Consider the following 27,967-nt stretch of genomic DNA (forward strand, 5'->3'; position numbering starts at 1 on the left):
ATATAAAATATATAAAGAAAGGATATAAATAAGTACAGCGTAAATCAGGGATGAGGGGTCATAGTTAGGAAGAGAGAAAAAAACGTAAATTTATATGGCACCTTTTAATATGTCCTTACTACGCAGTATAAATGCACACGAGGCCCATACTTGAGAGAAGATCACTCTGTGACCAGTTACCTTTATTACCAAGACCTCAAGAGGCAGACAGTGGGTGGAGCATCCCCTTTTATACTGGAAAGTCCAGGTTAGAAGTGTCTCCCACAAGTTCGCCCCCTGTGGTCAGTGTCTCAAGGTGTACATGGGTTACAATGACAGTTGAATACATGACACCTTTGATGGCCTCAGGTTGACCCAAAGCGCTTTACAGCCAATGAAGTACTTTTGAAGTGCAGTCACTGTTGTAATGCAGGAAACGCAGCAGTCAATTTGTGCACAGCAAGCTTCCATAAACAGCAATGTGATAATGACCAGATAATTTTTATTTTTAGTGATGTTGATTGAGGGATAAATATTGGCCAGGACACCAGGGATAACTCTCCTGCTCTTCTTTGAAATAGTGTCATAGGATCTTTTGTGTCCATTTGGGCCTTGGTTCAAGATCTTATCCGAAAGGTGGTAGCCCCAACAATGCAGCACTCCCTCAGCACTGCACTGGAGTGTCAGCCTAGATTTTTGTGCTCAGGTCTCTGGAGTGGGACTTGAATCTTCTGACTCAGAGGTGAGAGTGCTACCAACTCAGCCACGGCTGACATACAAGATCATAAGAAATAGGAGTAGGCCATATGGCCTCTTGAGCTACTCCATAATTCAATAAGATTGTGGCTGATCTTTGATCTCAACTCCACTTTCCCACCCAATGCCCTTATCCCGTGATTCCCTTAGAGTCTATGGCCCCGATATTGGTGGCCTTACCGCCCGCTGCCATCAACAGCCGATGAGTTTTGCCTCCGGACTCCCCTCTGTGCCAGTTTCCACTTGGGCTGGAGCAGGCGGGAGGGGAGTACTGCCGGGAACCGCCCGCTGACGGCTAAGTAGCACAAGTGTCCTCCCGCCCCGCCCCCCCCCCCCGGAGCTGCCAGATTTGTGCAGGCGGGAGGCGGCAGGAGTTGGCGGCAGCAGGGGAAAGGACCACTGCATGCAGGCAGGTCTAACCCCGACGGTAAGTACGAAGATCTGTAAAAAAAGGTTAGTGAACATATTTAAAACATTTTTTTACAGCGACTTACCTGGATAGGGTCCCCTGAAGGTGTTCCGGTGGTTTTTTTGTAATGATTTTTATTTTCAGCTCTTCCACCCTCCGTGGGCAGCAAGCGCCTTTGCTGCCGAGATTGGGAGCTCCTGTCCGCTGCTGCCCAGATTGACGACGTAAGCCACTTTTTTCCCACCAGGCGGTACTGCCACCTGTTTTAATGGAATCTTCCTGGCAAAGTACCGCCCGGTCTCTCAGCGGCCATCGGCGCTCCTTTGGGCGGCACTTGGGTGGGCCTTGGCCTTCATCAATTTCGGGCCTTAAAAATCTCTCGATTTCAGCCTTGAATATACTCAACGACTGAGCATCCACAGCCCTCTGGGGTAGAGAATTCCAAAGATTCACCACCCTCTGAGTGAAGAAATTTCTCCTCATCTCAGTCCTAAAGGGCCAACCCCTTATCCTGAGATTATGCCCCCCAATGCTAGACTCTGCAGCCAGGGGAAACAGAATCTCAGCAACTACCCTGTCAAGCCCTCTCAGAATCTTAAATGTTGCAATGAGGTCACCTCTCATTCTTCTAAACTCCACAGAACATAGGCCCATTCTACTCAATGTCTCCTCATAAGACAACCCTCTCATCCCAGGAATCGATCTAATGAACCTTCGTTGCACCCCGTCTAAGGCAAGTCTATTATGCCTTAAATACAGAGACCAAAACTGCGCACCGTATTCCAGGTGTGGTCTCACCAAAGCCCTGTACAATTACAGCAAGACTTCCTTACTCTTGTACTCCAATCCCCTTGCAATAAAGGCCAATGTATCATTTGCCTTCCTAATTGCTTGCTCTCCCTGCATGTTAACCTTCTGTGTTTTATGTACAAAGACAGTCAAATCTCTCTGAACACCAACATTTAATAGTTTCTCACCATTTAAAAATATTTTGTTTTTCTATTCTCCCTACCAAAGTGAATAACCTCATATTTCCCCACATTATACTCCATATGCCACCTTCTTGCCCACTCACTTAACCTGTCTACATCCCTCTGCAGACTTTTGTGGCCTTGCTGCTTATTTTCCCACCTAGCCATCGTGGATACATTACACTTGGTCCCTTCACATAAGTCATTGATACAGATTGTAAATAGCTGAGGCCCCCAAACTAACACTTGCGGCACCCCACTAGTAACAGTCTGCCCACCTAAAAATGACCTGTTTATTCCTACTCTGTTTTCTGTCCATTAACCAATCTACTATCCATGCAATATATATTACCATCTATTACCCACAACACCTAACAACCTTTCGAGTGGCACCTTATTGAATGCCTTTTGAAAATCCAAATATACTACATCCACTGGTTTCCCATTATCTACCCTGCTAGTTACATCCTCAAAAAAAATTCAAATAGATTTGTCAAACATAATTCCCTTTCAAAAAACCATGTTGATTCTGCATAATCATATTATGATTTTCTAAGTGGCCTGTGACCACTTCCTTAATAAAGGATTCCAGGATTTTCCTGATGACTGATGCCAGGCTAACTGGCCTGTAGTTCCGTTTTCTCTCTCCCTCCTTTCTTGAATAGCAGTGATACATTTGCTACCTTCCAATCCACCAAGACTGTTCTAGAATCTCAGAAATTTTCAAAGATCACAACCAATACATCCACTATCTCTTTTAGATCCCTAGGATGTAGGCCATCAGATCCAGAGGGTTGTTGGCTTTCAGTCCCATTAATTGTTCCAGTACTTATTCTTTATTATTATTAATTACTTTATGTTGCTTAATCTCATTAGACCCTTGGTTCCTCACTATTTCTGGAATGTTTTTTGTGTCTTCTTCCATGAAATTTATGTTTAATGCTTCTCCATTTCCTTATTCCCCTTTATAATTTTTCCTGTCTCTGCCTATAAGGGACCCACATTTATTTTCGCCAATCTCTTCCTTTTTATACACTTTTAGAAGCTCTTACAATCTGTTTTTGTATTTCTTGCTAGTTGCTCTCATATTCTGTTTTTTCTTCCTTATCAATTTTTTGGTCATCCTTTGCTGGTTTCCAAAACTCTCCCAATCCTAAGGATTACCATTCTTTTACACAACATTATATGCCTCTTTTAATCTAATACTATCCTTAACCTCTTTAGTTAGGCATGGATGGGTCACTTTTTCCATTGAGTTTTTTTATTTCGCAATGGAATGCATAGCTGTTGTGAATTATGAAATATTTCTTTAAATGTTTGCCATTGCTTATCTACCATCATATCTTTTAATCTAATTTCCAAATCTACCTTAGCCAACTCGCCCCTCATACCTATGTAATTGGCTTTATTTAAGTTTAATACTCTAGTTTCCAATTTAAGTGCTTTACTTTCGAACTCAATGTGAAATTTTAACATATTATGATCACTCTTCCCCAGAAGATCCCTTACTATGAAATTCTTAATTAACCCTGTCTTATTACACAAGGCAAGATCTAAAATAGCCTCTACCCTGGTTGGTTCCATGACATATTGTTGTATCAAATCCATTCCATGAACTGGTCCTCTAGACTACTTTTGGAGACATGGGACTTAAGAAGTCAGGGCTTTTTCATTAAAGCTGAGAATTGTTTGATGTTTTACTGATTGAATCTCTTTTATCCATAGCAATCTCTCAGTTAAGACACAAACTTGAGAAACTCCAATCTTCCGGATTCCCAGAGTGTTTCCGAGTCCCATATGACCCCGGTCTCCGTGCTGGCGTTCTTGTGGTAGGTTAAACTATACAGGGAAGATTTTCCAAGGTACTTTAGGCACTAAAGAGCCTCCGAGGTGAATAAAGTGGGGCCTGAAGCTGAAACACTGGTTTATCCCCCCTTTAGCGAAGAACGCCATCTTGGTAAAGGAGTTGAAGCACGCGCTAGGAATGGCGGCCTGGTGGATCATTAAGCAGCTGATTGCCACTTAGATTGTCTAGCAGCACTCATTAAGGAGGTTGCACAGCATTTAGGTGGCTATGCTTGACCTAACACCCTCGTCTCATGGCGACCAGCTGATTGGGAGCAAACTAGTTGTTTTTGAGAATTTTGAGCGCTACTTAAAGGTATATCGCCATTTACTGTTCACTTGCTGTTGGAGGTTTGAAGAGAACTTTTGAAATCCATCGGGAGACTTTCTGGGACACATCGTCAAGTCTTCACTAACACTCCAACATTTAATCTGGAAATTCTCTGAGGACTTCGCCTAATAAGAGTGAGTGCTGAGCTACTCGACCTTATTGGGCACCTCATAGGAGTCACCAGGAGAAAGGGAGTGCTTGGTCATCAGCATCTTGCTAGGGGCTAGGAGGAATTGGAGGAGAACGAGGCCAGGCAGAGCAGCACTAGACGAGAGGGATAGGAGGGCGAGGTGGACTCCTTCCCCCATTCCCCACCACGGGTACAGGACATCCCTCCTCCTCTGGACCTCCTCCACCAGAACCTATAGTGCTGTGTCCGAGAACCAGTGAACCCTCTCCCTGAGCCATCCTTATTCGTTGGCTTCTCTCCCAGCCAGTGCAACTCACACCTTCAGTGGAAGTGGGTGGGTGCAGGTTTTATAAACACAGCTCCAGGAAAATTGTGTCTTATCAGCACTTGAGTGCTCAATATGTAGGTGTTGGTTTCAGCACCTGCAAGCACGTTCAAATCACAGTGATCACAAATTGGGTGCTAAATCCACACTTTCAAACAAGTGTTTCTTATTAGCACAGCAGCCAATTACTACCTGTGTTCATCCTTTGACCAAAATAACTCCCTATGTACCTTAATCGCTGACTTGCATCATCATCATCATAGGCAGTCCCTCGGAATCGAGGAAGACTTGCTTCCACTCTAAAAGTGAGTTCTCAGGTGACTGAACAGTGCAATATGGAAATTACAGTCACTGTCACAAGTGGGACATTGGAGGAAAGGGTGGGTGGGACTGGTTTGCCGCATGCTCTTTCCGCTGCCTGCACTTGATTTCTGCATGCTCTCGACGACGAGTCTCAAGGTGCTCAGCGCCCTCCCGGATGCTCTTCCTCCACTTAGGGTGGTCTTTGGCCAGGGACTCCCAGGTATCAGTGGCACAGACTGTTGCTGCAGAGTGGAAGGCATGGCATTAAGCCATTCACAGGGACATTGCAAGATTTATTCTTTCACCGCCAGGAATGTTCTTTTAAGGACATTGTTGGTTTGGTTTAATTTAAAAGACTCAATCCCCCCCGTGTGTCTCTCTCACCTTCCAATGTTCTTCCCTTTTCTCCTGAGGGTGCGTTGTGCTGGTTCTACAGTCATCAGCCACCTTTCAGAACCTCATCCAAATGCCCATTCTTCTGTGTGAGCCAAGCAGTGAGCATCAGCATGGTATTGAGCCAAGCCCTGCTGCCCTCACCTGTTGTGTATGTACACACACACACACACACACACACACACACATTTCCCATCAGGGGCCACTGAACATCATCATCATCATAGGCAGTCCCTCGAAATCGAGGAAGACTTGCTTCCACTCTAAAAGTGAGTTCTTAGGTGACTGAACAGTCCAATACGGGAATTACAGTCTCTGTCACAGGTGGGACAGACAGTGGTTGAAGGAAAGGGTGGGTGGGACTGGTTTGCCACACGCTCTTTCCGCTGCCTGCACTTGATTTCTGCATGCTCTCGGCAACGAGACTCGAGGTGCTCAGTGCTCTCCCGGATGCACTTCCTCCACTTAGGGCGGTCTTTGGCCAGGGACTCCCAGGTGTCAGTGGGGATGTTGCATTTTATCAGGGAGGCTTTGAGGATGTCCTTGAAATGTTTCCTCTGCCCACCTGGGGCTCGCTTGCCGTGTAGGAGTTCCAAGTAGAGCACTTGCTTTGGGAGTTTTGTGTCAGGCATGCGAACAATGTGGCCTGCCCAGCGGAGCTGATCGAGTGTGGCCAGTGCTTCGGTGCTGGGGATGTTGGTCTAATCAAGGACATTAACGTTTGTCCTCTCAGGAGATTTGCAGGGTCTTGCGGAGGGGTTGATTAACTTTATCCCCTCCCTCAGTTCAGAAGCACTGAGTTCAATTGTAGCGCCTCTCTCTCCCAACTCCCCTGGGTAGGTGTAATCAGCAAGCTCAGCACTGGATGGCGCGGTGACAGAGTGCAGCTTTACCCCAACACCTGGAGCCATTGAGTGGGAAGCCACAAGGTAATCTCAGCGGCTTCCCAAGCTATTCCGGTTTTGACCATTCCAGCAATGGAGAATCTGAGAAACATGCAGGCCTGCTCTGGGCCATCCCAGTGTACATTATTATTCATGCGTAAACCTGGGTTATTTGACTGTGGGAGACGGGAATGTAAAAAAATCTTTTGGTATCAGCTTTGTTTGCCTACATAATAACAGGCACTGAACTTAAGTCATTCATCATATGTGTTGCGCTTTGAGAAGTGTATGAGAGATGTGGTAAGTGCTATATAAATGTCCGTCTTTTGTGATATTAACATGTGATGCATCACACAGCCAGAACCAAGTCAACAACAAAATCAATTTGTATTTATATAGCACCTTTAACGTAGTAAAACGTCCCAAGGCACTTCACAGGAGTGTTTTAAGACAAAACAAATAAATTTGACACCGAGCCACGTAAGAAGAAATTATGGCAGATGACCAAATGCTTGGTCAAAGAGCTAGGTTTTAAGGAGTGTCTTGAAGAAGGAAAGAGAGGTGGAATGGTTTAGGGAGGATGTTCCAGATCTTGGGGCCCAGGCAGCTGAAGGCATGGCCAGCGATGGTTGAGCGATTATAATCAGGGATGCTCAGGAGGGCAGAATTAGAGGAGCGCAGACATCTCGGGGGGTTATGGGGCTGGAGGAGATTACAGAGATAGGGAGGGGCGAGGCCATAGAGCATTTGTAAACAAGGATGGGAATTTTGAAAGTCATGACTTGATTCATTTCATAAACAATATAAATCTATTGTAAAGTTCCTGCCAGAATGCAGAATGTAAGAGTTCCCATGACTCAAATTCATCTTGGATTGACTGACCTGCAGGTGGATAAGTGCAAAGTCATGCCATCAAAGAAAAAGCCCCTGTGGCTAGAGTTTAAGTGTGCGGACCTCACCTCTATATCCAAGGATACCATTGGGATCATCTTTAAGCACGGGGACGACCTGCGGCAGGACATGTTGATCATACAGGTGTGTGCTGTGATGCTTGGAGATACTCGTCGCTCTGCAAGCTTGGATATTCTGCACGCTCCTCATTACATCACCCAGTGCTGCAACTCATCATCCCTCACTCTAACCCACTGCCCCAACTCAGCATCTCTCACTGTAACCCAGTGCCTCAACTCAGCATCTCTCACTGTAACCCAGTGCTCCAACTCAGCATCCCTCAATGTAACCCAGTGCCCCAACTCAGCATCCCTCACTATAACCCAGTGCTGTAACTCAGCATCCCTCACTTTAACCCAGTGCTGCAACTTATCATCCATTATTGTAACCCAGTGCCCCAACTCAGCATCCCTCACTGTAACCCAGTGCCCCAACTCATCATCCCTCACTGTAACCCAGTGCTGTAACTTATCATCCCTCACTGTAACCCAGTGCTGTAACTTATCATTCCTCATTGTAACCCAGTGCTGTAACTCATCATCCCTCACTGTAACCCAGTGCCCCAACTCAGCATCCCTCACTGTAACCCAGTGCTGTAACTCAGCATCCCTCACTGTAACCCAGTGCTGTAACTTATCGTCCCTCACTGTAACCCAGTGCTGCAACTTATCATCCCTCACTGTAACCCAGTGCTGTAACTTATCATCCCTCACTGTAACCCAGTGGTGAATGACAGCATCCCTCACTGTAACCCAGTACTGTAACTTATCATCCCTCATTGTAACCCAGTGTCCCAACTCAGCACCCCTCACTGTAACCCAGTGCTGCAACTTATCATTCCTCATTGGAACCCAGTGCTGTATCTCAGCATCCCTCACTGTAACCCAGTGCTGCAACTTATCATTCCTCATTGTAACCCAGTGCTGTAACTCATCATCCCTCACTGTAACCAGTGCCCCAACTCAGCATCTCTCACTGTAACCCAGTGCCCCAACTCAGCATCCCTCACTGTAACCCAGTGCTGTAACTTATCATCCCTCACTGTAACTCAGTGTTGTATCTCAGGATCCCTCACTGTAACCCAGTGCCCCAACTCAGCATCCCTCACTGTAACCCAGTGCCCCAACTCATCATCCCTCACTGTAACCCAGTGCTGTAACTTATCATCCCTCACTGTAACCCAGTGCTGTAGGTTATCATCCCTTTTTGTAACCCGGTGCTGTATCTCAACATCCCTCACTGTAACCAGTGCTGTAACTTATCATTCCTCATTGTAACCCAGTGCCCCAACTCATCATCCCTCACTGTAACCCAGTGCTGTAACTTATCATCCCTCACTGTAATCCAGTGCTGTAAGTTATCATCCCTTTTTGTAACCAGGTGCTGTATCTCAACATCCCTCACTGTAACCAGTGCTGTAACTTATCATTCCTCATTGTAACCCAGTGCCCCAACTCAGCATATCTCACTGTAACCCAGTGCCCCAACTCAGCATCCCTCACTGTAACCCATTGCTGCAACTTATCATCCCTCACTGTAACCCAGTGCTGTAACTTATCATCCCTCATTGTAACCCAGTGGTGTAACTTATCATCCCTCACTGTAACCCAGTGGTGTAACTTATCATTCCTCACTGTAACCCAGTGCTGTAACTTATCGTCCCTCATTGTAACCCAGTGCCCAAACTCAGCATCCCTCACTGTAACCCAGTGCTGTAACTCATCATCCCTCACTGTAACCAGTGCCCCAACTCAGCATCTCTCACTGTAACCCAGTGCCCCAACTCAGCATCCCTCACTGTAACCCAGTGCTGTAACTTATCATCCCTCACTGTAACTCAGTGTTGTAACTCAGGATCCCTCACTGTAACCCAGTGCCCAACTCAGCATCCCTCACTGTAACCCAGTGCTGTAACTCAGCATCCCTCACTGTAACCCAGTGCTGTAACTTATCGTCCCTCACTGTAACCCAGTGCTGCAACTTATCATCCCTCACTGTAACCCAGTGCTGTAACTTATCATCCCTCACTGTAACCCAGTGGTGAATGACAGCATCCCTCACTGTAACCCAGTACTGTAACTTATCATCCCTCATTGTAACCCAGTGTCCCAACTCAGCATCCCTCACTGTAACCCAGTGCTGCAACTTATCATTCCTCATTGGAACCCAGTGCTGTATCTCAGCATCCCTCACTGTAACCCAGTGCTGCAACTTATCATTCCTCATTGTAACCCAGTGCTGTAACTCATCATCCCTCACTGTAACCAGTGCCCCAACTCAGCATCCCTCACTGTAACCCAGTGCTGTAACTTATCATCCTTCACTGTAACTCAGTGTTGTAACTCAGGATCCCTCACTGTAATCCAGTGCCCCAACTCAGCATCCCTCACTGTAACCCAGTGCCCCAACTCATCATCCCTCACTGTAACCCAGTGCTGTAACTTATCATCCCTCACTGTAACCCAGTGCTGTAACTTATCATTCCTCATTGTAACCCAGTGCCCCAACTCAGCATGTCTCACTGTAACCCAGTGCCCCAACTCAGCATCCCTCACTGTAACCCAGTGCCCCAACTCAGCATCCCTCACTGTAACCCATTGCTGCAACTTATCATCCCTCACTGTAACATAGTGCTGTAACTTATCATCCCTCATTGTAACCCAGTGGTGTAACTTATCATTCCTCACTGTAACCCAGTGCTGTAACTTATCGTCCCTCATTGTAACCCAGTGGTGTAACTTATCATTCCTCACTGTAACCCAGTGCTGTAACTCATCATCCCTCACTGTAACATAGTGCTGTAACTTATCATCCCTCATTGTAACCCAGTGGTGTAACTTATCATCCCTCACTGTAACCCAGTGCTGTAACTTATCATCCCTCATTGTAACCCAGTGGTGTAACTTATCATTCCTCACTGTAACCCAGTGCTGTAACTTATCGTCCCTCATTGTAACCCAGTGCCCAAACTCAGCATCCCTCACTGTAACCCAGTGCTGTAACTCATCATCCCTCACTGTAACTCAGTGTTGTAACTCAGGATCCCTCACTGTAACCCAGTGCCCAACTCAGCATCCCTCACTGTAACCCAGTGCTGTAACTCAGCATCCCTCACTGTAACCCAGTGCTGTAACTTATCGTCCCTCACTGTAACCCAGTGCTGCAACTTATCATCTCTCACTGTAACCCAGTGCTGTAACTTATCATCCCTCACTGTAACCCAGTGGTAAATGACTGCATCCCTCACTGTAACCCAGTACTGTAACTTATCATCCCTCATTGTAACCCAGTGTCCCAACTCAGCATCCCTCACTGTAACCCAGTGCTGCAACTTATCATTCCTCATTGGAACCCAGTGCTGTATCTCAGCATCCCTCACTGTAACCCAGTGCTGCAACTTATCATTCCTCATTGTAACCCAGTGCTGTAACTCATCATCCCTCACTGTAACCAGTGCCCCAACTCAGCATCTTTCACTGTAACCCAGTGCCCCAACTCAGCATCCCTCACTGTAACCCAGTGCTGTAACTTATCATCCCTCACTGTAACTCAGTGTTGTAACTCAGAATCCCTCACTGTAACCCAGTGCCCCAACTCAGCATCCCTCACTGTAACCCAGTGCCCCAACTCATCATCCCTCACTGTAACCCAGTGCTGTAACTTATCATCCCTCACTATAACCCAGTGCTGTAAGCTATCATCCCTTTTTGTAACCCGGTGCTGTATCTCAACATCCCTCACTGTAACCAGTGCTGTAACTTATCATTCCTCATTGTAACCCAGTGCCCCAACTCAGCATATCTCACTGTAACCCAGTGCCCCAACTCAGCATCCCTCACTGTAACCCATTGCTGCAACTTATCATCCCTCACTGTAACTCAGTGTTGTAACTTATCATCCCTCTTTGTAACCCAGTGGTGTAACTTATCATTCCTCACTGTAACCCAGTGCTGTAACTTATCGTCCCTCATTGTAACCCAGTGCCCAAACTCAGCATCCCTCACTGTAACCCAGTGCTGTAACTCATCATCCCTCACTGTAACCAGTGCCCCAACTCAGCATCTCTCACTGTAACCCAGTGCCCCAACTCAGCATCCCTCAGTGTAACCCAGTGCTGTAACTTATCATCCCTCACTGTAACTCAGTGTTGTAACTCAGGATCCCTCACTGTAACCCAGTGCCCAACTCAGCATCCCTCACTGTAACCCAGTGCTGTAACTCAGCATCCCTCACTGTAACCCAGTGCTGTAACTTATCGTCCCTCACTGTAACCCAGTGCTGCAGCTTATCATCCCTCACTGTAAACCCAGTGCTGTAACTTATCGTCCCTCACTGTAACCCAGTGCTGCAGCTTATCATCCCTCACTGTAACCCAGTGCTGTAACTTATCGTCCCTCACTGTAACCCAGTGCTGCAGCTTATCATCCCTCACTGTAACACAGTGCTGTAACTTATCATCCCTCACTGTAACCCAGTACTGTAACTTATCATCCCTCATTGTAACCCAGTGTCCCAACTCAGCATCCCTCACTGTAACCCAGTGCAGCAACTTATCATTCCTCATTGGAACCCAGTGCTGTATCTCAGCATCCCTCACTGTAACCCAGTGCTGCAACTTATCATTCCTCATTGTAACCCAGTGCTGTAACTCATCATCCCTCACTGTAACCAGTGCCCCAACTCAGCATCTCTTACTGTAACCCAGTGCCCCAACTCAGCATCCCTCACTGTAACCCAGTGCTGTAACTTATCATCCCTCACTGTAACTCAGTGTTGTAACTCAGGATCCCTCACTGTAACCCAGTGCCCCAACTCAGCATCCCTCACTGTAACCCAGTGCCCCAACTCATCATCCCTCACTGTACCCCAGTGCTGTAACTTATTATCCCTCACTGTAACCCAGTGCTGTAAGTTATCATCCCTTTTTGTAACCCGGTGCTGTATCTCAACATCCCTCACTGTAACCAGTGCTGTAACTTATCATTCCTCATTGTAACCCAGTGCCCCAACTCAGCATATCTCACTGTAACCCAGTGACCCAACTCAGCATCCCTCACTGTAACCCATTGCTGCAACTTATCATCCCTCACTGTAACCCAGTGCTGTAACTTATCATCCCTCATTGTAACCCAGTGGTGTAACTTATCATTCCTCACTGTAACCCAGTGCTGTAACTTATCATTCCTCATTGTAACCCAGTGCTGTAACTCATCATCCCTCACTGTAACCAGTGCCCCAACTCAGCATCTCTTACTGTAACCCAGTGCCCCAACTCATCATCCCTCACTGTAACTCAGTGCTGTAACTTATCATCCCTCACTGTAACTCAGTGTTGTAACTCAGGATCCCTCACTGTAACCCAGTGCCCAACTCAGCATCCCTCACTGTAACCCAGTGCTGTAACTTATCATCCCTCATTGTAACCCAGTGGTGTAACTTATCATTCCTCACTGTAACCCAGTGCTGTAACTTATCGTCCCTCCTTGTAACCCAGTGCCCAAACTCAGCATCCCTCACTGTAACCCAGTGCTGTAACTCATCATCCCTCCCTGTAACCAGTGCCCCAACTCAGCATCTCTCACTGTAACCCAGTGCCCCAACTCAGCATCCCTCACTGTAACCCAGTGCTGTAACTTATCATCCCTCACTGTAACTCAGTGTTGTAACTCAGGATCCCTCACTGTAACCCAGTGCCCCAACTCAGCATCCCTCACTGTAACCCAGTGCTGTAACTCAGCATCCCTCACTGTAACCCAGTGCTGTAACTTATCGTCCCTCACTGTAACCCAGTGCTGCAACTTATCATCCCTCACTGTAACCCAGTGCTGTAACTTATCATCCCTCACTGTAACCCAGTGGTGAATGACAGCATCCCTCACTGTAACCCAGTACTGTAACTTATCATCCCTCATTGTAACCCAGTGTCCCAACTCAGCATCCCTCACTGTAACTCAGTGCTGCAACTTATCATTCCTCATTGGAACCCAGTGCTGTATCTCAGCATCCCTCACTGTAACCCAGTGCTGCAACTTATCATTCCTCATTGTAACCCAGTGCTGTAACTCATCATCCCTCACTGTAACCAGTGCCCCAACTCAGCATCTCTCACTGTAACCCAGTGCCCCAACTCAGCATCCCTCACTGTAACCCAGTGCTGTAACTTATCATCCCTCACTGTAACTCAGTGTTGTAACTCAGGATCCCTCACTGTAACCCAGTGCCCCAACTCATCATCCCTCACTGTAACCCAGTGCTGTAACTTATCATCCCTCACTGTAATCCAGTGCTGTAAGTTATCATCCCTTTTTGTAACCCGGTGCTGTATCTCAACATCCCTCACTGTAACCAGTGCTGTAACTTATCATTCCTCATTGTAACCCAGTGCCCCAACTCAGCATGTCTCACTGTAACCCAGTGCCCCAACTCAGCATCCCTCACTGTAACCCATTGCTGCAACTTATCATCCCTCATTGTAACCCAGTGGTGTAACTTATCATTCCTCACTGTAACCCAGTGCTGTAACTTATCGTCCCTCATTGTAACCCAGTGCCCAAACTCAGCATCTTTCACTGTAACCCAGTGCTGTAACTCATCATCCCTCACTGTAACCAGTGCCCCAACTCAGCATCTCTCACTGTAACCCAGTGCCCCAACTCAGCATCCCTCACTGTAACCCAGTGCTGTAACTTATCATCCCTCACTGTAACTCAGTGTTGTAACTCAGGATCCCTCACTGTAACCCAGTGCCCAACTCAGCATCCCTCACTGTAACTCAGTGCCCCAACTCATCATCCCTCACTGTAACCCAGTGCTGTAACTTATCATCCCTCACTGTAACCCAGTGCTGTAAGTTATCATTCCTCATTGTAACCCAGTGCCCAAACTCAGCATCCCTCACTGTAACCCAGTGCTGTAACTCAGCACCCCTTACTGTAACCCAGTGCTGTAAATCAGCATCCCTCAGTGTGACCCAGTGCTGTAAGTTATCATCCCTTTTTGTAACCCGGTGCTGTATCTCAACATCCCTCACTGTAACCAGTGCTGTAACTTATCATTCCTCATTGTAACCCAGTGCCCCAACTCAGCATATCTCACTGTAACCCAGTGCCCCATCTCAGCATCCCTCACTGTAACCCAGTGCTGTAACTTATCATCCCTCATTGTAACCCAGTGGTGTAACTTATCATTCCTCACTGTAACCCAGTGCTGTAACTTATCATTCCTCATTGTAACCCAGTGCTGTAACTCATCATCCCTCACTGTAACCAGTGCCCCAACTCAGCATCTCTTACTGTAACCCAGTGCCCCAACTCAGCATCCCTCACTGTAACTCAGTGCTGTAACTTATCATCCCTCACTGTAACTCAGTGTTGTAACTCAGGATCCCTCACTGTAACCCAGTGCCCAACTCAGCATCCCTCACTGTAACCCAGTGCTGTAACTTATCATTCCTCATTGTAACCCAGTGGTGTAACTTATCATTCCTCACTGTAACCCAGTGCTGTAACTTATCGTCCCTCATTGTAACCCAGTGCCCAAACTCAGCATCCCTCACTGTATACCAGTGCTGTAACTCAGCATCCCTTACTGTAACCCAGTGCTGTAACTCAGCATCCCTCAGTGTGACCCAGTGCTGTAAGTTATCATCCCTTTTTGTAACCCGGTGCTGTATCTCAACATCCCTCACTGTAACCAGTGCTGTAACTTATCATTCCTCATTGTAACCCAGTGCCCCAACTCAGCATATCTCACTGTAACCCAGTGACCCAACTCAGCATCCCTCACTGTAACCCATTGCTGCAACTTATCATCCCTCACTGTAACCCAGTGCTGTAACTTATCATCCCTCATTGTAACCCAGTGGTGTAACTTATCATTCCTCACTGTAACCCAGTGCTGTAACCTATCATTCCTCATTGTAACCCAGTGCTGTAACTCATCATCCCTCACTGTAACCAGTGCCCCAACTCAGCATCTCTTACTGTAACCCAGTGCCCCAACTCAGCATCCCTCACTGTAACTCAGTGCTGTAACTTATCATCCCTCACTGTAACTCAGTGTTGTAACTCAGGATCCCTCACTGTAACCCAGTGCCCAACTCAGCATCCCTCACTGTAACCCAGTGCTGTAACTTATCATTCCTCATTGTAACCCAGTGGTGTAACTTATCATTCCTCACTGTAACCCAGTGCTGTAACTTATCGTCCCTCATTGTAACCCAGTGCCCAAACTCAGCATCCCTCACTGTAACCCAGTGCTGTAACTCATCATCCCTCCCTGTAACCAGTGCCCCAACTCAGCATCTCTCACTGTAACCCAGTGCCCCAACTCAGCATCCCTCACTGTAACCCAGTGCTGTAACTTATCATCCCTCACTGTAACTCAGTGTTGTAACTCAGGATCCCTCACTGTAACCCAGTGCCCAACTCAGCATCCCTCACTGTAACCCAGTGCTGTAACTCAGCATCCCTCACTCTAACCCAGTGCTGTAACTTATCGTCCCTCACTGTAACCCAGTGCTGCAACTTATCATCCCTCACTGTAACCCAGTGCTGTAACTTATCATCCCTCACTGTAACCCAGTTGTGAATGACAGCATCCCTCACTGTAACCCAGTACTGTAACTTATCATCCCTCATTGTAACCCAGTGTCCCAACTCAGCATCCCTCACTGTAACCCAGTGCTGCAACTTATCATTCCTCATTGGAACCCAGTGCTGTATCTCAGCATCCCTCACTGTAACCCAGTGCTGCAACTTATCATTCCTCATTGTAACCCAGTGCTGTAACTCATCATCCCTCACTGTAACCAGTGCCCCAACTCAGCATCTCTCACTGTAACCCAGTGCCCCAACTCAGCATCGCTCACTGTAACCCAGTGCTGTAACTTATCATCCCTCACTGTAACTCAGTGTTGTAACTCAGGATCCCTCACTGTAACCCAGTGCCCCAACTCAGCATCCCTCACTGTAACCCAGTGCCCCAACTCATCATCCCTCACTGTAACCCAGTGCTGTAACTTATCATCCCTCACTGTAATCCAGTGCTGTAAGTTATCATCCCTTTTTGTAACCCGGTGCTGTATCTCAATATCCCTCACTGTAACCAGTGCTGTAACTTATCATTCCTCATTGTAACCCAGTGCCCCAACTCAGCATGTCTCACTGTAACCCAGTGCCCCAACTCAGCATCCCTCACTGTAAACCATTGCTGCAACTTATCATCCCTCACTGTAACCCAGTGCTGTAACTTATCATCCCTCATTGTAACCCAGTGGTGTAACTTATCATTCCTCACTGTAACCCAGTGCTGTAACTTATCGTCCCTCATTGTAACCCAGTGCCCAAACTCAGCATCCCTCACTGTAACCCAGTGCTGTAACTCATCATCCCTCACTGTAACCAGTGCCCCAACTCAGCATCTCTCACTGTAACCCAGTGCCCCAACTCAGCATCCCTCACTGTAACCCAGTGCTGTAACTTATCATCCCTCACTGTAACTCAGTGTTGTAACTCAGGATCCCTCACTGTAACCCAGTGCCCAACTCAGCATCCCTCACTGTAACCCAGTGCCCCAACTCATCATCCCTCACTGTAACCCAGTGCTGTAACTTATCATCCCTCACTGTAACCCAGTGCTGTAAGTTATCATTCCTCATTGTAACCCAGTGCCCAAACTCAGCATCCCTCACTGTAACCCAGTGCTGTAACTCAGCATCCCTTACTGTAACCCAGTGCTGTAACTCAGCATCCCTCAGTGTAACACCCTCTATTACACAATATCAGTGGAATGTATCTCAGTGATCTTTGCTGTAATGTTCACAGATATACCCAACACTCCTCATAACACTTTGTGTTGCTTAGTTCACTCAATGTAACATTCTTTGATATATTATTTAATCTTTGCTTTCTCCCACACGTGTCACTGTAACACTGTCTGATACACTCTGTACTGTAACACTGCTATCTGATACATCCCTTATTGTAACACTGCTATCTGATACATCCCTTACTGTAACTCTCTAAGTCATGTTACTATAAAACTTAGAAAGCCACATCTCTCACTGTAAATCACTTTGATATTGCCCACTGTAACTGTGCAACAATTAATGGCCTCCACATACCAACCTTAGAACATTGAAAAGTAGCCCAGTAACGTTCATGTAGAGGCTTTCCGAATAACAAAGAGATACAGAGAATGTCATAGCGGAAGTGACATGTACAAATAACACAGGTATAAGAACATATGATATAGGAGCAGGAGTATGCCATTTGGCCCCTCAAGCCTGCTCCGCCATTTAATCATGGCTTATCTTCGACCTCAGCTCCATTTTCCTGCCCTATTCCCACATCCCTTGATTCCTTTGGTGTCCAAAACTCTATTTATTCTCACTCTTAAATATACTCAACAACTGAGCCTCCACAGCCCTTTTGGGGGGAGAAAATTCCAAAGATTCACCACTCTCTGAGTGAAGAAATTTCTCCTCATCTCAGTCCTAAATGGCCGACCCCTTATCCTGTGACTCCTGGTTCTAGACCCCCATCCAAGGGGAAACATCCTCCCTGCATCTACCCTGTCAAGCTCTCATAGAGCTTTAGATGTTTCAATGCAATCGCCTCTCATTCTTCTAAACTCCAGAAAATATAGGCCCATTCTACTCAATCTCTCCTCATACAACAGCCATCTCATCCCAGGAATCAATCTAGTGATTCTTTGTTGCACTGTCTCCAAGGCAAATATATATCCTTCCTTAGGTAAGGAGACCAAAACTATGCACAGTACTCCAGGTGCGGTCTCACCAAGGCCCTGTACAATTGCAGCAAGACTTGCTTACTCTCATACTCCAACCCCCTTGCAATAAAGGCTAACATACCTTTTGCCTTCCTCATTGCTTGCTGTACCTGCATGTTAACTTACTGTGGTTCGAGTACAATGACACCCAAATCCCGCTGAACACCAACATTTAAGTTTCTCACCATTTAAAAAATATTTTGTTTTTCTATTCATCTAGTTAGCCACAGTCAGACTACTTTTGCTGTGGAGTGTTTATCGCTCAGAGGAATGTATATTCATTGAGAATGATGAATTATTTCTTTAAATGTTCGCCATTGCTTATCTACTGTGTAGAGGAAAGGCCGGAAATGTTATCATAGGCTGTCCCTCGGAATCGAGGAAGAATTGCTTCCACTCTAAAAGTGAGTTCTCAGGTAACTGAACAGTCCAATACGGGAATTACAGTCTCTGTCGCAGGTGGGACAGACAGTCAGTGAAAGAAAGGGTGGGTGGGGAGTCTGGTTTGCCGCACGCTCCTTCCGCTGCCTGTGCTTGTTTTCTGCATGCTCTCGGCGATGAGACTCGAGGTGCCCAGCACCCTCCCGGATGTCCTTCCTCCACTTAGGGCGGTCTTTGGCCAGGGACTCCCAGGGTCGATGGGGATGTTGCACTCAATCAAGGAGGCTTTGAGGGTGTCTTTGAAACGTTGCCTCTGACCACCTGGGGCTCGCTTGCCGTATAGGAGTTCCGAGTAGAGCGCTTGCTTTGGGAGTCTCATGTCTGGCATGCGAACAATGCGGCCTGCCCAGCAGAGCTGATTAAGTGTGGTCAGTGCTTCGATGCTGGGGATGTTGGCCTGGTCGAGGACACTAACGTTGGTGCGTCTATCCTCCCAGGGGATTTGAATGTAGAGGCACGAGAATGCCATAGGTGGAGGGGAATAGGTGAGTAGCATTTATGTTGTGTAAAGCAAAGGCCAGTAACACAGGGGTTGAGCATGGCTGTAAGCATCAGTGAGGCAAGAGGAGATTTGTAGCACAATCTGGCACAAAATAATCTAGAGTATCGGCAGGCCACACAAGATGTGGGAGAGACCTTGCCTGTCTGGTAATATCGAGAGTGCAACTTAGTAATGTGGGAGGAGTAAATAGCTGGTAACAGTTCGGTAACAATGAGTAGAGTTACTTATTTGGACGCTCTTGTTCCTTAAATACAACAACACTTTCATTTATCCACAGATCCTTCTAATTATGGACTCAATCTGGGAGACAGAATCCTTGGATCTTTGCCTGTTGCCGTATGGATGCATTGCAACAGGGAACAAAATCGGTAAAAAAAAAAAATCCTCTTTACTTTGGCCTCATGGACAGCAACTGCTTTTTGGTGTGTCTGTGTTTAGGAACGGGCAGGGGAGCCAAGTAGTGAAGATGCTGACCTGTCACCTCTGGGACCAAGGTTCAAATCCAGCCAATGGGATGAACGACACCTCTGAATGCTGGCTGTGAAATGCATTTGGCCAGTCTCAGTCCAGTCCCCAAGGTAGCATGAGCTTAAAGTGCACAGCAGGCGTGAACTGGCAGCAACCAAGGATGGCCCGTGTGAGAGATGGGAGCTGGAAATGGAAAGTGTTCCATTTCATCATCATAGACAATCCCTCGAAATCGAGGAAGACTTGCTTCCACTCTAAAAGTGAGTTCTCAGGTGACTGTACAGTCCAATACAGGAATTACAGTCTCTGTCACAGGTGGGACAGACAGTCATTGAGGAAAAGGGTGGGTGGGGAGTCTGGTTTGCTGCAAGCTCCTTCCGCTGCCTGCGCTTGTTTTCTGCATGCTCTCGGTGACGAGACTCGAGGTGCTCAGCGCCCTCTCGGATGTTCCTTCTTCACTTAGGGTGGTCTTTGGCCAGGGACTCCCAGGTGTTGGTGGGGATGTTGCATTTTATCAAGGAGGCTTTGAGGGTATCCTTGTAACGTTTCCTCTGCCCACCTGGGGCTCACTTGCCGTGTAGGAGTTCCAAGTAGAGCGCTTGCTTTGGGAGTCTTGTGTCAGGCATGCGGATGATGTGGCCTGCCCAGTGGAGCTGGACGAGTGTGGTCAGTGCTTCGATGCTGGGGATGTTGGCCTGATCAAGAACACTGACGTTGGTGCGTCTGTCCTCCCAGGGGATTTGCAAGATCTTGCGGAGACAGCGTTCCATTTAAAGTTCACAGTACTAACATTCCTTAACATGATGATCAAAAAAAAAACCTCAGAAAAAGGGAGTTATACACCTCTGGGTTCATCCTGTGTTCAAATCTAGCCCGGACACTGATTGGATGGTTATAGGTCTATGTGCAATGGGTTAACCCAGTAATGATTTGACATAGGGAGTGCTCGATGCACCAATGAAATGGTAATCTGCTTTGCAATCGCCTGTTAAGAATAAAATGTGTCATGTAATTCTGTCTATGGTCACAGACCCAAACGTTTTGTTGCACTTCAACAGGAATGATTCAGATCGTCAAAGATGCCACGACCATAGCCAAGATCCAACAAAGTACAGTCGGCAACACTGGGGCATTCAAGGATGAAGTGTTGAATCATTGGCTGAAAGATAAGTGCCCAATTGAGGACAAGGTAAAAGGATGAGTTGCTGGGGACTGGAGAGGGTCAATAGTACTGGACAGACTCATGGGTGCAGGGATAACTCAAGAGGTACTGGGGAAGTTCACTGGTACTGGACCAGTTCACAGATACTGGACCAGTTCACAGGTACTGGGTCAGTTCACAGGCACTGGACCAGTTCACAGGCACTGGACGGACTCACCAGTACTGGACCAGTTCACAGGTACTGGACCAGTTCACAGGCACTGGACCAGTTCACCAGTACTGGACCAGTTCACCAGTACTGGACCAGTTCACAGGCACTGGACCAGTTCACAGGCACTGGACGGACTCACCAGTACTGGACCAGTTCATAGGTACTGGACCAGTTCACAGGTACTGGACCAGTTCACAGGCACTGGACCAGTTCACAGGCACTGGACCAGTTCACTGGCACTGGACCAGTTCACAGGCACTGGATGGACTCACCGGTACTGGACCAGTTCACCAGTACCAACCCAGTTCACAGATACTGGACCAGTTGACAGGCACTAGATGGACTCACCGATACTGGACCAGTTCACCAGTACCGGACCAGTTCACAGGTACTGGACCAGTTCACAGGCATTGGATCGACTCACCGGTACTGAACCAGTTCACCAGTACTGGACCAGTTCACAGGCACTGGACCAGTTCACAGGCACTGGACCAGTTCACAGGCACTGGACCAGTTCACCAGTACTGGACCAGTTCACCAGTACTGGACCAGTTCACAGGCACTGGACCAGTTCACAGGCACTGGACGGACTCACCAGTACTGGACCAGTTCACAGGCACTGGACCAGTTCACAGGTACTGGACCAGTTCACAGGTACTGGACCAGTTCACAGGCACTGGACCAGTTCACTGGTACTGGACCAGTTCACAGGTACTAGACCAGTTCACAGGCACTGGACCAGTTCACAGGTACTAGACCAGTTCACAGGCACTGGACCAGTTCACAAGTACTAGACCAGTTCACAGGCACTGGACCAGCTCACAGGCACTGGACCAGTTCACAGGTACTAGACCAGTTCACAGGCACTGGACCAGTTCACAGGCACTGGACCAGTTCACAGGCACTGGACCAGTTCACTGGCACTGGACCAGTTCACAGGCACTGGATGGACTCACCGGTACTGGACCAGTTCACCAGTACTGGCCCAGTTCACAGATACTGGACCAGTTGACAGGCACTAGATGGACTCACCGGTACTGGACCATTTCACCAGTACCGGACCAGTTCACAGGTACTGGACCAGTTCACAGACATTGGATCGACTCACTGGTACTGGACCCCAGTTCACAAATTTTGGACCAGTTCATGAGCACTGGAGCAACTAACAGATATTGGAACTGAAATAGTTCATGATTGCTGGAGCATCGGGTACTGGACTAGTTCATGAGTACTGGACCAGCAACTCGATGCCGAAATTAACATCCAATGATAGTAAAGTTCTCATAAAAATTATCGTCAGATGGAATAAACCCGGCATTGTGCCTGACAGGTTGTACTCTGTCTGATGGGTACAGGGACACACATACACTCTACCTGACAGGTACAGGGGCAACATACACTGTGCCAGACGGGTGCACATTTGGTAGCTGCATTCACCAACAGGTCTAATATGCAACTATTGCAACATTATTATTTAGAACAATACCAGTGTATTCTCTGGCACTGTATTTCAGAAACATAGAAACATAGAAATTTACAGTGCGGAAGGAGGCCATTCCGGCCCATTGTGTCTGCGCCGGCCGACAAAGAGCCGCATGGCCCTTGGTCAGCAGCCCTGAAGGTTATATATAAACTTATGAACAAAGACGGAAAGGCAAAGAGCACCCAGCCCAACCAATCCACCTCACCACAACTGCGACACCCCTTATTCTAAAACATTCTACACTCCACCCCAACCAGAGCCATGTGATTTCCTGGGAGAGGCAAAAACCAGATAAAAACCCAGGCCAATTTAGGGAGGAAAAATCTGGGAAAATTCCCCTCCGACCCATCCAGGCGATCGAAACTAGTCCAGGAGATCACCCTAGCTGTTTTCGATTCCCTGCAGTACTTTACCATTATATCTGCTCCGTCCAACAAAAGGTCATCCAGTCTAATCCCAATTACCAGCTCTAGGTCCATAACCCTGCAGGTTACTGCACTTTAAGTGTGCTATGTATTGAATAAAGAGTCTGACCAGATACTGTGAGCTCAATGTAAAGTGTGACCGTAGTCCTTTATTACAGGTCTCCAGAGTGCCTCTCCAGCCTGTGAGGCCTCATTATGTACAGGTGCTCTCAAGGGATAGTGGGATCCCTTGGGACTCCAGGGGTGGTTAAACAAGGTATTTACAGGTTACATATATAACACTCCCCCCCGCAAAGTCAATAGTGTAACTATTTACAATGTGAGTCGATCTGGGTCCTTTCTTTCCCGGTTGATCGTCTCGATGCAAATGCTAGTTTTGGTAAGTCCTGTGTTGGGCCCTCACTGGGCTGCTGTGCAGCTGGCCCTGCTGGGCTGCCTGGCTTGGTGAGTCCTGATGGGCTGCTGCGGGTGATGGGTTGTGCTTTGGGTCGGTTGACACTGATGTGTGTATTGGAGGGTCAAAAAAGGTAGCGTTTATTGTGGATTGCTCTGGATAGTCCATGAATCTGAATTTGGTTTGGTTTGGTTCCTGTAGGTGAGTCCATTTGAAAGTTTGACCAGAAACACCCTACTCCCCTCTTTGGCCACGACAGTGCCGGGAAGCCACTTGGGACCATGTCCATAGTTCAACACAAATACAGGATCATTAATCTCAATTTCGCGTGACACATTTGCGCGATCATGATATGTATTCTGTTGAAGCCGCCTGCTCCCTACCTGTTTGTATAGATCAGGGTGGACTAACGAGAGCCTTGTCTGAAGTGCCCTTTTCATGAGCAGTTCAGCGGGGGAAATCCCAGTGAGCGAGTGGGGTCTTGTGCGGTAACTAAGCAGGACTTGGGATAGGCGAGTCTGCCGTGAGCCTTCAGTTACCCTGAAGGCTCTGTGCCTCAATGTGAGAAATATTCGTAATAAGGTAGATGAATTAACTACGCAGGCAGCTATTAACGAATATGATATAATTGGGATTACGGAGACATGGCTCCAGGGTGACCAAGTCTGGGAGCTCAACATTCAGGGGTATTCAACATTCAAGAAGGATAGACAGAAAGGAAAAGGAGTTGGGGCAGCGTTGCTGGTTAAAGAGGAAATTAACGCAATAGTAAGGAAGGACATTAGCTTGGATGATGTGGAATTTGTATGGGTAGAGCTGCGGAACACCAAAGGGCAGAAAATGCTAGTGGGAGTTGTGTACAGACCACCAAACAGTAGTAGTGAGGTTGGGGACAGCATCAAACAAGAAATTAGGGATGCGTGCAATAAAGCTACAGCAGTTATCATGGGCGACTTTAATCTACATATAGATTGGGCTCGCCAAACTGGTAGCAATACAGTGGAGGAGGATTTCCTGGAGTGTATTAGGGATGGTTTTCTCGACCAATATGTCGAGGAACCAACTAGAGGGCTAGCCATCCTAGACTGGGTGATGTGTAATGAGAAAGGACTAATTAGCAATCTTGTTGTGCGAGGCCCTTGGGGAAGAGTGACCATAATATGGTAGAATTCTTTATTAAGATGGAGAGTGACACAGTTAATTCAGAGACTAGGGTCCTGAACTTAAGGAAAGGTAACTTCGATGGTATGAGATATGAATTGGCTAGAATAGACTGGCGAATGATAGTTGAAGGATTGACGGTGGATAGGCAATGGCAAACATTTAAAGATCACATGGATGAACTTCAACAATTATACATGTCTGTCTGGAGCAAAAATAAAACAGGGAAGGTGGCTCAACCGTGGCTAACAAGGGAAATTAGGGATTGTGTTAAATCCAAAGAAGAGGCATATAAATTGGCCAGAAAAAGCAGCAAACCTGAGGACTGGGAGAAATTTAGAATTCAGCAGAGGAGGATAAAGGGTTTAATTAGGAGGGAGAAAATAGAGTATGAGAGGAAGCTTGCTGGGAACATAAAAACTGACTGCAAAAGCTTCTATAGATATGTGAAAAGGAAAAAGATTAGTGAAGACAAATGTAGGTCCCCTGCAGTTAGAATCAGGTGAATTTATAATGGGGAACAAAGAAATGGAATACCAATTGAACAAATACTTTGGTTCTGTCTTCAAGAAGGAAGACACAAATAACCTTCCGGAAATACTAGGGGACCAAGGAGAAGGAGGAACTGAAGGAAATCCTTATTAGTCAGGAAAGTGTGTTAGGGAAATTGATGGGATTGAAGACCGATAAATCCCCAGGGCCTGATTGTCTGCATCCCAGAGTACTTAAGGAAATGGCCCAAAAATAGTGGATGCATTGGTGATCATTTTCCAACAGTCTATCGACTCTGGATCAGTTCCTATGGACTGGAGGATAGCTAATGTAACACCACTTTTTAAAAAGGGAGGGAGAGAGAAAGCGGGTAATTATAGACTGGTTAGCCTGACATCAGAGGTGGGGAAAATATTGGAATCAATTATTAAGGATGAAATATCAGCGGACTAGGAAAGCAGTGACAGGATCGGTCCAAGTCAGCATGGATTTATGAAGGGGAAATCATGCTTGACAAATCTTCTAGAATTTTTTGAGGATGTAACTAGCAGAGTGGACAAGGGAGAACCAGTGGATATGGTGTATTTGGACTTTCAAAAAGCTTTTGACAAGGCCCCACACAAGAGAGTGGTGTGCAAAATTAAAGCACATGGTATTGGGGGTAATGTATTGACGGGGATAGAGAACTGGTTGGCAGACAGGAAGCAGAGAGTCGGGATAAATTGGTCCTTTTCAGAATGGCAGGCAATGACTAGTGGGGTGCCGCAGGGCGCAGTGCTGGGACCCCAGCTATTTACAATATACATCAATGATTTAGATGAAGGAATTGAGTGTAATATCTCCAAGTTTGCAGATGACACTAAACTAGGTGGTGGTGTGAGCTGTGAGGAGGATGCTAAGAGGCTGCAGAGTTACTTGGACAGGTTAGGTGAGTGGGCAAATGCATGGCAGATGCAGTATAATGTGGATAAATGTGAGGTTATCCACTTTGGGGGCAAAAACAGGAAGGCAGAATATTATCTGAATGGCGACAGATTAGGAAAAGGGGAAGTGCAACGAGACCTGAGTGTCATGGTACATCAATCATTGAAAGTTGGCATGCAGGTACAGCAGGCGGTGAAGAAGGCAAATGGCATGTGGGCCTTCATAGCTAGGGGATTTGAATATAGGAGCAGGGAGGTCTGACTGCAGGTGTACAGGGCCTTGGTGAGGCCTCACCTGGAATATTGTGTTCAGTTTTTGTCTCCCTATCTGAGGAAGGACTTTCTTGCTATTGAGGGAGTGCAGACTGATTCCCGTGATGGCAGGACTGACATATGAGGAGAGACTGGATCGACTGGGCCTGTATTCACTGAAGTTTAGAAGGATGAGAGGGGATCTCATAGAAACATACAAAATTCTGACGGGATTGGACATGTTAGATGCAGGAAGAATGTTCCCGATGTTGGGGAAGTCCAGAACCAGGGGTCACAGTCTAAGGATAAGGGGTAAGCCATTTAGGACCGAGATGAGGGGAAACTTCTTCACTCAGAGAGTTGTTAACCTGTGGAATTCTCTACCGCAGAGAGTTGTTGATGCCAGTTCGTTAGATATATTCAAGAGGGAGTTAGATATGGCCCTTATGGCTAAAGGGATCAAGGGGTATGGAGAGAAAGCAGGAAAGGGGTTCTGAGGTGAATGATCAGCCATGATCTTATTGAATGGTGGTGCAGGCTTGAAGGGCCGAATGGCCTACTCCTGCATCTATTTTTGATGTTGTTATGTTTCTATGTTTTAAGCTCTGCTTGATTGTTTGCACTGCTCTCTCTGCCTGACCATTGGATGCTGGTTTAAACGGGGCAGATGTGACATGTTTGATCCCATTATGGGTCATGAACTCTTTGAACCCGGCACTGGTGAAGCACGGCCCATTGTCACTCACAAGGACATCAGGCAGGCCGTGCGTGGCAAACATGGCCCGCATGCTTTCAATGGTGGCAGCGGACGTGCTTGCCGATAATATCTCACATTCAATCCATTTGGAATATGCATCTACAACCACGAGGAACATTTTTCCCAAGAACGGGCCTGCATAGTCGACATGGACCCGAGACCAGGGTTTGGAGGGCCAAGTCCATAAACATAGTGGCGCCTCCCTGGGTGCATTGCTTAACTGTGAACATGTATTACATTTGTGCATGCAGGACTCTTAGTCTGCATCGATACCAGGCCACCACACGTGGGATCTAGCTATCGCTTTCATCATTACAATGCCTGGGTGTGTACTGTGGAGATCACTAATGAAAGTGTCCCTGCCCTTTTTGGGTACCACTACCCAATTTCACCACAGAAGGCAGTCTGCCTGTATAGACATTTCAGCTTTGTGCCGCTGGTACGGCTTTAATTCTTCCTGCATTTCTAACGGGACACTAGACCAACTCCTGTGGAGCACACAGTTTTTTTTACTAAGGACAGTAAGGGGCCCTGGCTCGTCCAGGTTCGAATCTGTAGGATGGTAACAGGTCATTGCTCACTCTCAAATGCTTCCATTACCATAGCTAAATCTGCAGGCTGTGCCATCTCCACCACTGTGCTGGGCATTGGCAGCCTACTGAGAGCATCGGCACAGTTTTCTGTGCCTGGCCTGTGGTGGATGGCGTAGTTGTATGCAGACAATGTGAACGCCCATCTCTGGATGCAGGCCGATGCATTGGTATTTATCCCCTTACTTTCAGAAAAAAGGGATATCAGTGGCTTATGGTCGGTTTCCAATTCAAATTTGAGCCCAAACAGGTATTGATGCATTTTCTTTAACCCATAAACACACGCTAACGCTTCTTTCTCGATCATGCTGTAGGCCTACTCAGCCTTAGACCGATTTTTGGATGCATAAGCAACCGGTTGCAATTTCCCAAATTCGTTAGCTTGTTACAATACACACCCTACACCTTATGACGACTCATCACATGCGAGTACCAAACACTTACATGGATCATACAACACAAGCAATTTGTTTGAGCATAACAGTTTTCTAGTTTTTACAAAGGCATTTTCTTGGCTTTTACCCCATACCCATTCATCTCTTTTACACAGTAAAACGTGCAGTGGTTCTAACAGTATGCTAAGACCTGGTAAGAAGTTACCAAAGTAATTCAGGAGTCCTAGAAACAACCGTGGCTCC

General features: G+C 46.9%; 1 protein-coding gene across 1 annotated transcript in view; it reads left to right on the top strand.

Moving 5' to 3' along the window:
• pik3cg (phosphatidylinositol-4,5-bisphosphate 3-kinase, catalytic subunit gamma) overlaps positions 1-27,967 on the top strand; it is a 68,921-nt gene that overhangs the window by 24,956 nt on the left and 15,998 nt on the right. The window contains exons 5-8 of the mRNA XM_070857471.1: positions 3,841-3,944; positions 7,215-7,361; positions 19,289-19,379; positions 20,538-20,668. Of these exons, the coding sequence (XP_070713572.1) occupies positions 3,841-3,944; positions 7,215-7,361; positions 19,289-19,379; positions 20,538-20,668 (473 nt within the window). The remainder of the gene's footprint in view (positions 1-3,840; positions 3,945-7,214; positions 7,362-19,288; positions 19,380-20,537; positions 20,669-27,967) is intronic.

Source organism: Pristiophorus japonicus, chromosome 16, assembly GCF_044704955.1.
Source record: "Pristiophorus japonicus isolate sPriJap1 chromosome 16, sPriJap1.hap1, whole genome shotgun sequence".
NCBI classification, from domain to species: Eukaryota; Metazoa; Chordata; class Chondrichthyes; family Pristiophoridae; genus Pristiophorus; species Pristiophorus japonicus.